We start from the raw sequence: 14,790 nt of genomic DNA, 5'->3' as shown, positions 1-14,790 counted from the left end.
AGCGCTACATCTGGCTCCCCAGCCCAGGATTCCAGTACATTAAGAAAAGTCCCCATAACTTCTAGCTGTGGAAATCAGTGGAGATTATGGCTGAGTGAGATGAAGGGCTGCTGGAGTCCTAGGCATTCCTTTTAAAGGGTCAGAACAGGGGCTTACTCACTGACAGACTCACCTGCTCTGAGCTCCAGAGTCTCCATCAACCTGGCTAACACCTTTTGCCCCACCCTGGTGGTTCCCTGAAACCCTGCCCACCCAACAGGGCCCACCCAAGCTGCTTCTAGGGGCTTTTCCATACAAATAGCTTGTCTTGGCTCATGCTGTAAACTTTCCTAAAATGTCTCAAAGGTTCATAACCCTCAAACAAGCAGCATCTGGCCTAGGTGTGCCCTATACCTCTTGCTAAGCAGCTCCAAAACCAGGACTAGTGGCAACTGACCTCAGTTCACAGCTTAGCCTCTCCCAGGTACCTCCAAGCTCAGCACAAGTGGCAACCATCTGAAGATCACTTTGTAGCTCAGACCAAGTGGCTCCAGGCAGTGGCTACCCATGGCCTGCACCAGAGCCCCTCCCAAGAGGTCCCAGAGCAAACACATCCAGGCCAGCTTCAGACCACACCAGAGCACCACAAAACCATCTCCACAAAAGACATACCCAAAGGGCAGATTTGGCAGGTACCAGAGCACTGCTAAAGGAAATCCTGCTCCATAGTGTCAACCCCTGCACAACAGCATCTCTACTGAGTCACAGTCCTTACAACCGATCAGCCTGAGAGTCAATCCCTCCCACAGACAAGCAAACAACCATTAAGGATGAACTACAACAGGAGGGCACACAGGACCCACACAAAAGACACACCTGGAGCACCTGGTTCAGGTGACCAGGGAGACTGCACTACTGGGCCCCACAGGGCACTTACTACGTAAGGCCACTCTACGAAGACCACGAGACATAGCAGCCCTATCTAATACATAGAATAAAACACAAGGAAGCAGTCAAAATGGGGAGACAAAGAAACATGTCCCAAGTGACAAAAAAACAAACAGAACAAAGCTCCAGAAAAAGAACAAAATGGGAGACAAGCAACCTAACAGATGCAGATTTTAAAACAACACTAGTTATAAAGATGTTCAATGATCTCAGTGAGAACATAAACAAAGAAATAGGAAACATGACCCCAATCAGAACAAAAAGAAAAGAGAATCCAAAAAATGAGGCTAGTTTAAGAGACCTCTGGGACAACATCAAGTGTGCAACATTCACATCGTAGGAGTACCAGAAGAAGAAGGAGAGAGCAAGAAATTGATAACCTATCTGAAGAAATAATGGAAAACTTCCCTAGCCTGGCAAAGGAAGTAGACATACAAGTCCAGGAAGTGCAGAGAGTCCCAAACAAGATGAACCCAAAGAGTCCCGCACCCAGACAAATCATTTAAATGCCAAAAGTTAAAGACAAAGAGAGAATCTTAAAAGCAGCAAGAAAAAAGCAGGTAATTACCTACAAAGGAGCTCCCATAAGGCTGTCAGCTGATTTTTCAACAGAAACTTTTAATATTCTGTGCCAATCCCTTCTGGCCTGCAAACTGTGAAAAGCAAGGGCCTACAACCATGATTACTCTTCTCAGTGAAGCTATCATTTAGAATCAAAGGATAGTCAATGAGCTTCCCAGACAAGAAAAAGCTAAAGGAGTTCATCACCACCAAACCAGTATCACAAGAAATATTAAAGGGACTTCTTTAAAAGAAGATCAAAAACATGAATAACCAAATGGCAATAACGACATACCTATTAATAATTACTTTAAATGTAAATGGATTAAATGCTCCAATCAAAAGACACAGGGTGGCTGAATGGATAAGAAAACAAAACCTTTACATAAGCTGCCTACAATAGACTCACTGCAGATCGAAAGACATACACACACACAGACTGAAAGTGAAGGGATGGAAAAAGGTATTTCATGAAAATGGAAATGAAAATAAAATCTGGAGTAGCAATACTTACTCCAGACGAAATAGACTTTAAAACAAAGGTTATAACAGAGACAAAGAAAGACCCAGTAATTCCACTTGTGGGTATTTATCTGAAGAAAGCCAAAACACGAATTTGAAAAGACACATGTATCCATATATTCACTGAAGTATTATTTACAGTAGCCAAGATATGGAAGCTACTTACTGTCCATCAATAGATAAATGGATAAAGAAGTGGTGCATATATACAATGAAATATTAGTCATAAAAAAGAATAAAATCTTGCCATCTGCAACTACCTGGCTGGACATAAAAGGATATTATGCTAAGTGAAGTAAGTCAGACAGAGAAAGACAAATACCATGATATCACTTATACGTGGAATCTAAAAAAACAAAATAAATGAGCACACAAAACAGAAACAAACTCAGAGAACATTTTGAGGGTTGCCAAATGGGAGGGGGTTGGGGGATGGGTGATAAAGGAGAAGGGATTAAGAAGTACAAATTGGTAGTTATAAAACAGTCATGGGAATGTAAAGTATAGCATAGGGAATATAGTCACTATTGTAATAACTATGTATGGTATCAGATGGGTACTAGATTTATCGAAGTGATCACCTCATTAAGTTATATAAAAGTCTAATCACTATGGTGTATACCTGAAACTAATATACTATTACATGTCAACTATAACTGAAAAATAAAAAATTATTAATAAAAAAATAAAATAGTGCCTAAATTACACTGTACTCAGATCACTAATATTCAAAGATAATTTTTCAAATTACAAGAATAATAATTCATATACAGAGTTCTAAGTATAGTATAGTATAATAGTTACTTGTTTGTTTCATTCCAAACCACAATACTGTAAGGGTGGAAACGCTCCCTATATTACCCTTTTTTAAAAAAAGAAGCTGCTAATCTGATCACTGACAGCATATTTTAAATATACTTCATTGTTGAGCTTCCTAAATAAAATATTTGTGGTTTTTTTAAAAACATTAAAATTTGCCTTCTATGTCAAAACAAAATTTTTAAAAATTTTGGTTTTCGAATATAGTTAAAGGAACCCTAACCATTTTACTATTACCCATCCACTCCTAATCTATCTCACTCCTCAAATAATTATTTTATGAGGCACCTACCACAGTAACCTATGCATGAGATAGAAGTAGGAAGAAATTCTCCAAACAGGCCAGCTTTAATAATTCTTAAATTACAACTATAATAGGATATAGTCTGTCAAAAAGTATCAAAAACTTTTAAAAAGTTCATATGCTTCTGACCCAGTAATTTGACTTTGAAAATCTATCCTAAGGAAATAAACCAAACACTTTTTCTATCGAAAGATTATTCATTGCAGCGTTCTTCACAAAACCTAGTGAAAATGGAAATAACAAATAGCAAAGACCAGAAGTATTCATCAAATTATGGTATAAATATACTATGTAATATAATGTCTGAAGTTTTTAAAATTTAACATGGGAGTGTTGAAAGGAGAGAAGGTTATCACTCCCCTTGACAAGGATGGAAGAGGCCCTTGAGCCTAACAACACGCATACGGTTAAAATTTAACATGGGAAAATGTGTGTAACAAAACAATAGGAAAAAAAGCTCACATTAAAAAAGTAAGATGTAAAGTGTGATTCAGAAACAGATGAAAAAAGTTAAGATAATTTCTTCTGGGAATGAAAATCCTTATCTACTCTGTCCTACATGTAAATCGGAGAGCCAGCAAGCGAAAGGTATGTGGGGTGGCACGGGGGAATCATTCTCCCTAATAGCAGAAGAAGCTGATTCATAACTGTTTCAGAGACTGATGCTGTCAATACCCAAAAAAAGAAAATAAACTGAAAACGATAGAACAAGAGAATGGCTTACAAGGATGGACAGGTTTTCAATTGCTTTTCAATGAGACCAGCTGAATTATTACCACAGGACTCTAAGATGCTTTGATGCTAGTACTGTACTTTCTTGATATTACCAAAATATGTCAAAAGAGACTTAAAATTGCCACTTCACTAAGACAATAGTAAGACACCAGAAACTGTAAGATGTACACCAATTTCAGAAAAGATAAAATGTGAAAAGTTGTATTTTATAACTGATAAGGGATATTTTAATCTCAATAACATACTCCTTTAAATGAGCCTCTGTCTAATTTGTCTTTTTTAAAAGCTCTTGGGGGGTCATAATCCTTTATATAATTAGCTATGTGCAAAAGACAAGCAACTGTATGTAAAGGATAAAAACAATTTTAAAGCAGTTAGCAAAAGAATCAGGTAAAGCTGACTTTATTCTCTTGTGGTGAGGAAATTAGGGGAAAATGAGTCAGACTAAGAAAGCATGTGAGAATCTTACAAAAGTAATAATGCTTTCTCTCTCAATAACTGAAAATATGTCAGTTGTCACTGTAGAGTAAAGATCAAATAAAGAGATGGGGCTCAACCAGAGGCTCGGGAAGGTGGTTGGAGTGCAGAGCTCCTAATGCCAAGATCGCCGGTTCAATTCCCACATGGGCCAGTGAGCTGCGCCCTCTACAGCTAAGATTGTGAACAACAGCTCTCCCTCGAGCTGAGCTGCTGTGAGAAGCGGAGGTCAGGGTGAGCTGCCGCCGGCTGCTGTGTGCTGCCCTGGGCTGCCGTGTGCTGCCCTGGGCTGCCGTGTGCTGCCAGGAGGGGCCAGTGGCCAGTGTGAGCGGCTGGCGGATGGTGAGAGCTGCCGTGAGCTGGGGGCGGGGGGAGCGCAAGGCTCATAATACCAGCGTGGGTCAGGCAGCTGTGTCCTACACAACTAGACTGAGAAACAACAGCTTGAACGGGAGTGGGGGACGGGTGGGGGGGGAGGCGGAAGAAAGGGGGGAAAAAAAGATGTCAGAAATTTACATTAAAATACCTCAACAAACACAGTGAAGAAGTATATGTATGTTTGGTTCAATTAAGCTAGGTTCGAGTACAGTGCTTCTCAATAGTGACTATACACCAGAAACACATGGAGTGCTTGTCAAAATCTCAAAGGTCAGACGCTATTCCAGTCCAATTAAATCAGAATCTCTGATGTGGCATGCAGACATCAATTTTTAAACCTCCTTAAGTGATTCCAACATCCAGCCACAGTTGAGAACCACCTATAGGCAATCATTTGTACTAATTAGGAATTCACATTCCTAGACTGATCAGCTAGCATTTAATTAGAAAAGTCATATTTGGAGACGGGTGCTATAAGTTTTTTGTTAGATTAATATTTGATCAACACCAAAGGTTTTTTCTATTATCATAATGAAGGAAGTGGGCTTTCACTGATGAAATCCACTGTGTTCTGGTTACATGGATTGGCTAAATTTATTTAGAAGCACAATCCACCCTTGCATAAGGGAAAGAGAAGACTCTGAAGATTCCCATACCCTTAGGGATAGCACCTTAGGTTTAATCTCTAAGACGTCTGGGTAACAAAATCTATGTCTCTGGAATACCATTTTATTTGCCTAGAGGGAGCATATCATGCAACAGCAGAGAGTTGAGGCTCCATCTTATTTAAAAAAGAGGCTACATAAAATGCTTTAAGCAGGCTAGTTCATTGCCTGTTTAAATGTCTGCTTGTATCAGAAACTGCATACAACTGGAAATAAACTACCAAAACACCTACCAAAAAATGAGGAATTGGGTGTGTGCAAATTGGCTTTGGATAGTCTGTAACAATCAGAATGATCAGAAATACAACACATCAGAAACAAAAGACTTATATATACCTAGCAGTTTCCTCCACACACACCAAAATAAAAAATAGGTTATATAATTTCAGTCAAGAAAAAAAAGTCTCAGGCTGACAAGCACAGCCTACAAAGCCAAGAGCGAGAATAAGTGTTCTAAGGTTCTTATGTTGTTCAGAATGAGGGTAAAAGATATTTATTGACTTTGGATCTTTTAAAGTTAAATATGTACATTAAATTTTCTAGGATAACCATTAACGAGAAACAGAATAACTTCCAAGCTAATAAAAAGGAAAAATGAGATGACAAAATATAATCTAAAAGAAGACATGAAAGAAATAAATGCCTCCTATGTTTAAAAATTAAGAAACATATTTCTAAATAACTCATGGGGCAAAGAAAATAATCATAATAAAAATAAAAGGAAATGTTTGAATGATAAAAAAAAATTACATATTAAAACTTGGAAGATACAGTTAAAGTGCTATTTAAACAGAAAATTTACAAACTCAAATATTATCAGAAAAGACTGATAATTCAATAAGCAATGAACTTAAAAACCAGAACAAAAAAACAAACAAACTCAAAGAAAGCAGAAGAGAATAAGATGAGAAAAGCGAAAAGAAAAACGCAGAACTATGTCAACTGATTTTTCCCTCTGTGTATCTCTCATTTAGTCTCCCAAGGGAAGATCAGATTGCTTCTACCAAACACAATCTTTAATTTATATGCAGGCTATCCACATTTATATTTATATATGTACACAAATATGTGCATATATTCGTGTATGAAAAAAGGGGGTGGGGGTGGCAGTGCATAGAGGCAGCAACAAAAGAACATTTTTCAAAAAGAGATGGTTCTTTGAAAACACCACCTTTGAAATCGACCATACACTGGCAGGAATAATCAAGAAAAAAACACACCAAATAAGCAACATTAGGAATGAAAAAGGGGCCACACTTAAATATGCTATGGACATTAAAAAAAAGAGCAAGATATTAATAATGTTTTGAAATATGAAATGGACAAATTCCTAGGGAAAAAAAAAACCTAGAAAAACTCAACAGAAAATATGAATGATACTATAACCATCAAAATTCTTAACCAGTAATATGAAACTATCCCTCAGAGAAAATTTAAAAATCCAGGTTAAGTTTTACTAGTAAGAAATGATCCTTAGTCATAATACATACAACCAACAAAGTATCCAGAAAATATAAAGAGCTTGTACAAATCAGAAGAGGACAACCCAATACAAAAATGAGCAAAAATCTTGAGAAGGCACATCACAGAATAGGAAACCTGAATGAATAATAAATGTATTTAACTTCATTATCAAACAGGGAAAATGCGCATTAAAATCACAATGAGATACTATTACAAACCCCAAACAATGGCAAAAATAAGAATATCAAGTACTGATGAGAATATGGATCAATTAAAACCGTACATATTCAGAGGGATAGTGGATGGGGGGAGGGGGGTTCACACAGTGTGAGGGATATAAATGATAAATGTCTAAGTTTTGCTTTGTCTTGTGCACCTGAAACTAATTAATAAAAAAAACAAACAAACAACAACAAAAAAAAACCGTACATATTGCTGCTGAAAATGTAAATTATATAACCACTTGGAAAATAATCTGGTGTTACCCACAAAGATGTGTGTGTCCATAACCTATGTTTTTAACAGCACTTTTTATACTATTAATAATCTGAAGATATCTCAATGCCCATCAAAAATAGTATACTCATAAAACAGAAAACTTGAGAGCAGTGAAAATAATGAATCTCAGGAATACACACAATGTTGAGCAAAAAATCCAAGTTGAGCTTATATGTGGTATAATTCCATTTATATAAGTTCAAGATAGGCAAAATAAATATATTTTGACCCTTAGAAATCTAAATATGTGGCAGAACTTTATAAGAAACCAGGATCGTGGTTATTTCTGAGGGGGACAACAAGGTAATGGGACCAGGTAAAGCTACATGTTAGACTTCCAAGATACTGTTAATGCTCTTTTTCTGTACTTACTAATATTTAAAATAAGTATTTAAAAATATTTCAGTGTGTGGTATTCCAAATGTAACAGTTATTTCCTTCATAGGAATTTTTAGACGTAAAGGTAGTACCACTGATTAAAATTTATAAAAATTATTAAAAATGTTTTTAGAATGCTAATATTGTAAAATTCCCTATAACTATGAAACTAGACACGATCAAGGGGGAAAAATCCCACATGAAAGAATAGCTCTCTCTGAGCATGAGCTATACTAATAACAAAAGTAATATATAGTTCAAAGAAATAAGATTATTATCTTACCTTTATTGGTGAAATATGAGAATGAGAAACAAATCCATGGACATTCTCAATTTCTGAGAGGTTCTTCTCTGAGACATGAACCAATTCTGGACCTATCACCTCATTAGTGATTTGTGGGGAAATGTGCTCTTGAGGAGGTGTGTCTTCATCCTGATACCGGTATTTCTATAAAGTAAAGAAAATTGTTAAATATGAAGAAGCCCTGAAAAGCAAAGTGAGTTCAATTCAAATTATGGTTTTCACACCTAGCCAAATACTCAATAATATTTAACTATACGAAGCTTATTCTATGGCTCAACACATAAAGTCTGAGAGAAACAGAGTTCCATTTTAAAGTCCTGCCAATATTTTAATAAAATTATTAGGTTATTAAAAATAGTTCAGATTCTGGAAAGATAGTGAATAAGAAGCATCAGGAATCTGTTTCCCCAGCTACACAACAATTGCACAGGCAGCATCTGTCTGGTAGGGCCGGCCCGGTGGCTCAGGCGGTTAGAGCTCCATGCTCCTAATACTGAAGGCTGCCGATTCGATTCCCACATGGGCCAGTGGGCTCTCAACCACAAGGTTGCCGGTTCAACTCCTCGACTCCTGGCAAGGGATGGCGGGCTGCACCCCCTGCAACTAACAACAGCAACTGGACCTGGAGTTGAGCTGCACCCTCAACTAAGATCGAAAGGACAACAACTTGACTTGGAAAAAATCCTGGAAGTACACACTGTTCCCCAACAAAATCCTGTTCTCCTTCCCCAACAAATCTTAAAAAAAAAAAAAAAAGAATCTGTCTGGTGTAACTATTTTGGAACTCAGGAGTCTGTTAAAGGTTTGCAACTTCCAGGGGAAACTTAGATAGTAAATCGAGATTAATCTTGGTCAATTTCACCACTTCTATTCAACCAAGTAATGGAAGTTATAGCCAAAACAATAAGGCAAGAAATGAAAGGTATCCAAATTGGAAAGGCAGAAGTAAAATTATTTCTGCAGATGATATGATCTTACACATAGAAAATCCTAGACTCAGCAAAAAAAACTGTTAGAACTAATGAGCTCAGCAAAGTAGCAGGATACAAAATCAGTTGCATCTCTACACACAATATGAAAATTACAAAAATAATTTCACTTACAATAGCATCAAAGCAAGTAATTAGGAATGAACTTAATTAACCAACAAGGTAAAAGACGTTTAATGAAAACTATAAAACGGCAGAAAGAAATTAAAGATTACAGAAATAAAAGGAACACATCTCATGTTCATGGATTAGAAGACTTAATATCGTTCAAATGTCAATATTTCTCAAAGCAATTTACAGATTCAATACAATGCCTATCAAAATCTCAATGACTTTTTTTATTTTTCAGAAATAGAAAAATCCATCTGAAAATTCATGTGGAATCTCAAGGGATCTGAATAGCCAAAATAATCATGAAAAAGAACAAAGCTAGAGAACTCACGTCTCATGTCAAAACTTACTACAAAGCTGCAGTAATCAAATCAGTTTGGTACTGGCATAAAGACAGACTAATATAGACCAATGTAACAGGAAAAAAATTCCAAAATAAATCCTCACATATATGGTCAAATTATTTTCAACAAGCATACCAGGACCATTCAATGGAGAAAAGACAATCTTTTCAACAAATGGTGGTGGGAAACCTGGATATCCACATGCAAAAGAATGAGGCTGGACCCTTGCCTAACACCATATACAAAAATTAACTCAAAATGGATCAAGGACTTAAATGTGAGACCTTAAACAATAAAACTCTTAAAAGAAAACGTAGCACAAAGGCTTTATGACATTGCATTTGGCCATTTCTTGGATATGACACCAAAGGCATAGGTAACAACAAAAAGACAAATTGTACTTCATAAAAAAATTTTACATTTGTACATTAAAAGGCACTGTCCCAGATTAAAAAGGCAACCCACAGAATGGGAGAATTTATTTGCAAATCATGTATCTGATTAGGGATTAATATCCAGAATATAGAGAACTCCTAAAACAACAACAACCAAAAACAAACAATCCAATTCAAAAAATGGGCAAACGGCTTGTAGAGACATTTCTCCAAAGAAGATATATGAATGGCCAATGAGCACATGGAAAGATGCTCAACATCACTAATCATTAGGGAAGCACAAATCAAAACTATAATGAGATACTATCCACACCCACTAGGATGGCTACTATTAAAACAACAACAACAACAAAAACCAGAAGACAAGTATCGGTGAAGATGTGAAGAAAATGAAAGCTTTGTGCATTGTTGGTGGGAACATAAAATGGCACACCCAGTGTGGAAAATAATATGGCGGGTCCTTAAAAAATTAAGATACAATTACCATATTATCCAACAATTCTACTTCGGTATACAGCCAAAAGAACTGGAAGCAGGGTCTTGAAGAGATAGATATTTGTACACTTGTGTTCATAGTAGCGTTATTCACAACAGCTAAAACATGGAAGAAACCCAAGTGCCCATCAAAAGATGGACGGATAAGCAAAATGTGGTATATACATACAATGGAATATTATTCAGCCGTAAGGAAGGAAATTCTGGAATATTACAACATGGATGAATCTTGTGAACATTGTGCTAAATGAAATAAGCCAGTCACAAAAAGACAAATAATACATGATTCTACTTATATGAGACATTTAGTCAAAATCAAAGATAGAAAGTATAATGGTGGTTGCCAGGGACTGGGGGAGGAGGGAGGAAGAATTGGGAGTTATTGTTTAATGGGTGTAGAGTTTCAGTTTTACAAGATGAAAAGAGATGGGGATGGATGGTGCTGATGGTTGCACAACATAGTCAATGTATTTAATACCACTGAACTGTAAACTTAAAAATGGTTAAGTTGGTAAATTTTATGTTATATGTATCTTACCATAATAAATCAAAAGAAGAAAAAAGAAATTCAAAACCCTGAATTTAGATTTGCCAATTTTTCACCCAGTGTTAGCTTAATACTATCTCTGAAGATATAGCTGTTTGAGTGACGTCAACATGAAAAGCTAAAGTTATTCAGCTAAATTAGTCTGTTTTCTTATTCAGTTCATTTGTACAAAATGAAAAAAATCAGCCTTTTCGAATTCTAACTTAAAATTAACATATTAGATAACAGTATTTTTCTTTTACATAAAAGAATCTTTTTCTCTCTCTTACTCTCATAACATATGCATATAATTCTATGCAATCTATTTTTAAAAGATTACCATAATTTTAAGAAAACCAAATCTACCTCACACCATATACAAAAGTAGAAGAAATCATAATTATAGGAACTAGGAGAACACAAAAGTGCATGTTTCTCAAATCAGCCTGCAAATCTGTATGCATAAACACAAGACCAAAACAAACTAAAATATGCCCCCTCCATTAGCACACTCATAAACACTCACACAAGGTGCAAAAACAGAATTTATAACAACAAAGGATTATTAATCACCATAAGCTGCTTTTATAAATCATTTTTTTAAAGACTAGTCAGCAAACATAATAATAAAGGAATATTCACAAAAGGCATACAAATGGATGAATACACTTATAGGAAAAACATGTTCGACTTCTTTAGTCAGTAAAAATTACAATCCCAGTAGGCAGAGAAATGGACATAAATCGTCACATTCCTGGTGGAGGTCTTTTTCTGGAGGGCAGTTTGGCAATATGTTTTTAAAGCCCTGAAAATGTTTCTACTCCTTGATTCCATGTTTAGGAATTAATCTTAGAGGTAGCATCACTAAAGAGCATAAATATTTGTTGTATATAGACCAACATGCATTATATTTTTTAAAACCTTAACTATGAATCTGACTGCAACCTCCAGCATCAATTTTAAAATAACATCCTTCTGTGAAATGGTACAATTACATGGAAAACAATTAGGCCCACATCAACATAAGCTAGCGAAAGAAATCTTTTTTTACATGTATACCTTAATTACTTTCAAAACCAATGAAAAGAATTCCCGAACTTTATCCTGAGTAAGACTGAAATTAACATAAAACATATTTACAGAACTTAACACAGTTTATACACTCAATTGAGTGGATGCAAAATCTAAGTACTCTTATTTATACTTGGGTAGTAGATATGAAATAAGGGAGGAAACTTGATACCATCTTTTCAAACTTTACAGGTACTCCACAACTTAGTATATGGTTTAGGGAGAGATACACGTAGAAGGATATTCACTAGAGTATAGTTTGGAATAAACAAAAATTGGAAACAAGCTGCCTGTCAAACAGATGTGCACCCCAAAAAACATAAAGGGCTAAATAAAATATGGTAGTCATCCTAGGAAATATTATGTATAAGTTAAAGTGAGTAAAAACCTACTTCTAATAGGAAAAGATGATATCGATTACTGAATGAGAAAACTATGTTTCAAAGCGAATACACACATTTTCAACATTTTAAAGCAAAGCAACAGTATATTTGTATATGTGTATGTATATATAAATATTATATGTATATGCATATGCAATATGTATATGTATTTGTGTGTGTATATCTATATATACAAAGGGTGCCAAAAAATGTATACACATTTTAAGAAAGGAAAACACTGTATTAAAATTGTAATAATGTATACTAATAACGAAAGATGAATACAAGCCATGTTTGACTTCTGCAATTACAAGAAGTGCTTGAAGTAGTTACCAACAGCATAATTTTAATACAGTTTTTCCTTTCTTAAAGTGTGTACACATTTTTTTGGTATCCTCTGTACATATAATCTTTATATCCATAAATGTACATATATGATTTGGGGGGCTCTGAAAGGATTTAAAACAAAAAATGGTTCATTCTGAAAAGGAAAGAAATTGTTACAAAATTGTCCTTTTAAGTGCCTTTTAATATGTAAGTTATTCTTTGATCCTTTTTTATTCCTTATAATTATTGAAAAAAATCAAGGCTTGTTTTTTTGTTGTTGTTGCTGTTGTTGAGTTGTACAACAAAAAAACAGACAATCCAATTAAAAAATGGGTAGAGGAATTGAATGGATACTTCTCCAAAGAGGACATACAAATGGCAAATAGACATATGACAAAATGTTCAACATCACTGATCATCAGAGAAACGCAAATAAAAACCACAATGAGATATCTCCTCACCCCAGTTAGAATGGCTATCATCAACAAGACAAATAATATCAAGTGTTAGAAAGGCTGTGGAGAAAAAGGAACCCTCATACACTGTTGGTGGGAGTGCAGACTGGTGCAGCTGCTGTGGAAGGCAGTGTGGAGGTTCCTCAAAATATTAAGAATAAAATTACCATATGACCCAGCAATCCCTCTCCTGGGTATCTACCAAAAAAATCTGAAAACACTTATCCATAAAGATATGTGTGCTCTGATGTTCGTAACAGCTTTATTTATGGTGGCCAAAAATAAAGGAAAAAACCAAAGAGTCCTTCGATAGATGATTGGATAAAGAAGTTGTGGTATATATACACGATGGAATACTATTCTGCCATAAGAAAGGATGAAATAGGCCCATTTGCGACAACATGGACGGATCTTGAGATTATTATGCTAAGCGAAATAAGTCAGACAGAAAACGTTGAGAACCATGATTTCACTATATGTGGGATATAAAACTGAAAGCAACAAAGAAACAAGACAAACAAAGAAACAAACAAAAACTCATAGACACAGACAAGTTTAGTGGTTACCACAGAGTAAGGGGGAAGGGGGAAAAAGAGAGGGTAAAGGGGGTCAAATATACGGTGATGGAAGCAGAACTGACTCCAGGTGGTGGACACACAATGTGATATATAGATGATGTATTACAGATTTGTATACCTGAAACCTATGTAACTTGACTAACCATGGTCACCCCAATAAACTTTAATTAAAACAAAACAAACAAACAAACTTGCTTTCCAAAATCACCACTAAGGAAAGTAAAAGGCAAACTACAAAATGAGAGAAAATATTTGTAATAAATAGATTTGATAAAAGACTCACATCTGAATATATAAAGATATCTGATAATTCAGTAACAGGAAGATAACCCAGTTTTTTACAGTGCGGAACCAATTTATATAACACTTTATGTATTTGTTTGTTAAGGCAACTGTAAAAAAGTACACAAACTGGGTGGTTTTTAAACAGCAGAAATTTATTATCTCACAGTTCTGGAAAATAAAAGTCTGAGACCAAGGTGTCAGCAGAGTTGCTTCCTTTTGAGGGTTGTGAGGAAGAAGCTATTCCATGCCTCTCTTCCTGATTCCGGTGGCTTGTTGATACTCTCTGGCATTCCTCAGCATGTGGATGCATCACCCAGATATCTGCCTTCATCTTCATGTTGCATTCTTGTTTTGTGCCTGTCTCTTTGTCCAAATTTCCCTTTTTATTATGTGACACCAGTCACACTGGATTAGCGTCCACCCTAATGACCTCATTTCAACTTGATTAATTCTGTAGAGACCCTATTTCCAAATAAGGTCACATTCTGAGGTACCAGGGGTTGGGAATCCACAGTATCTTTTTTGAAGGGAACACAATTAAACCTGTATCTCTTCCCCAAAAGAAGAGATATTAAGTCAAACAGGAAAAGATGCTCAACATTACAAGTCATCAAGGAAATGCAAAATAAAACCATAATGAGATTCTACTGCATACCCACTAAAATGTTTATTATTATCATTATCATTATTTATTTTTTTTAAGAAAAGGCAAGTGTTAATGAGAATGTGGAGCAACTGGGACTCTCAGACACTGCTAGAATTTGAAAACAATCACTAGATACTTATCCGAGAGAAATAA

At 35.6% G+C, this 14,790-nt stretch overlaps 1 protein-coding gene and 1 pseudogene across 17 annotated transcripts in view; one reads left to right on the top strand and one right to left on the bottom strand.

Moving 5' to 3' along the window:
• Positions 1 to 14,790, bottom strand: part of DLG1 (discs large MAGUK scaffold protein 1) — a 241,839-nt gene that overhangs the window by 158,599 nt on the left and 68,450 nt on the right. For all 17 annotated transcript variants that reach the window (XM_019723532.3, XM_074329838.2, XM_019723561.3 and 14 more), the window contains one exon: positions 8,012 to 8,176. In XM_019723532.3, coding sequence (XP_019579091.3) covers positions 8,012 to 8,176 — 165 coding nt within the window. The remainder of the gene's footprint in view (positions 1 to 8,011; positions 8,177 to 14,790) is intronic.
• On the top strand, positions 3,464 to 3,582 carry LOC141568118 (U6atac minor spliceosomal RNA; annotated as a pseudogene).

Source organism: Rhinolophus sinicus, chromosome 17, assembly GCF_057876585.1.
Source record: "Rhinolophus sinicus isolate RSI-liver-muscle chromosome 17, RSI-T2T, whole genome shotgun sequence".
Lineage (NCBI taxonomy): Eukaryota > Metazoa > Chordata > Mammalia > Chiroptera > Rhinolophidae > Rhinolophus > Rhinolophus sinicus.
This window is presented reverse-complemented; position numbering and strand designations above follow the sequence as displayed.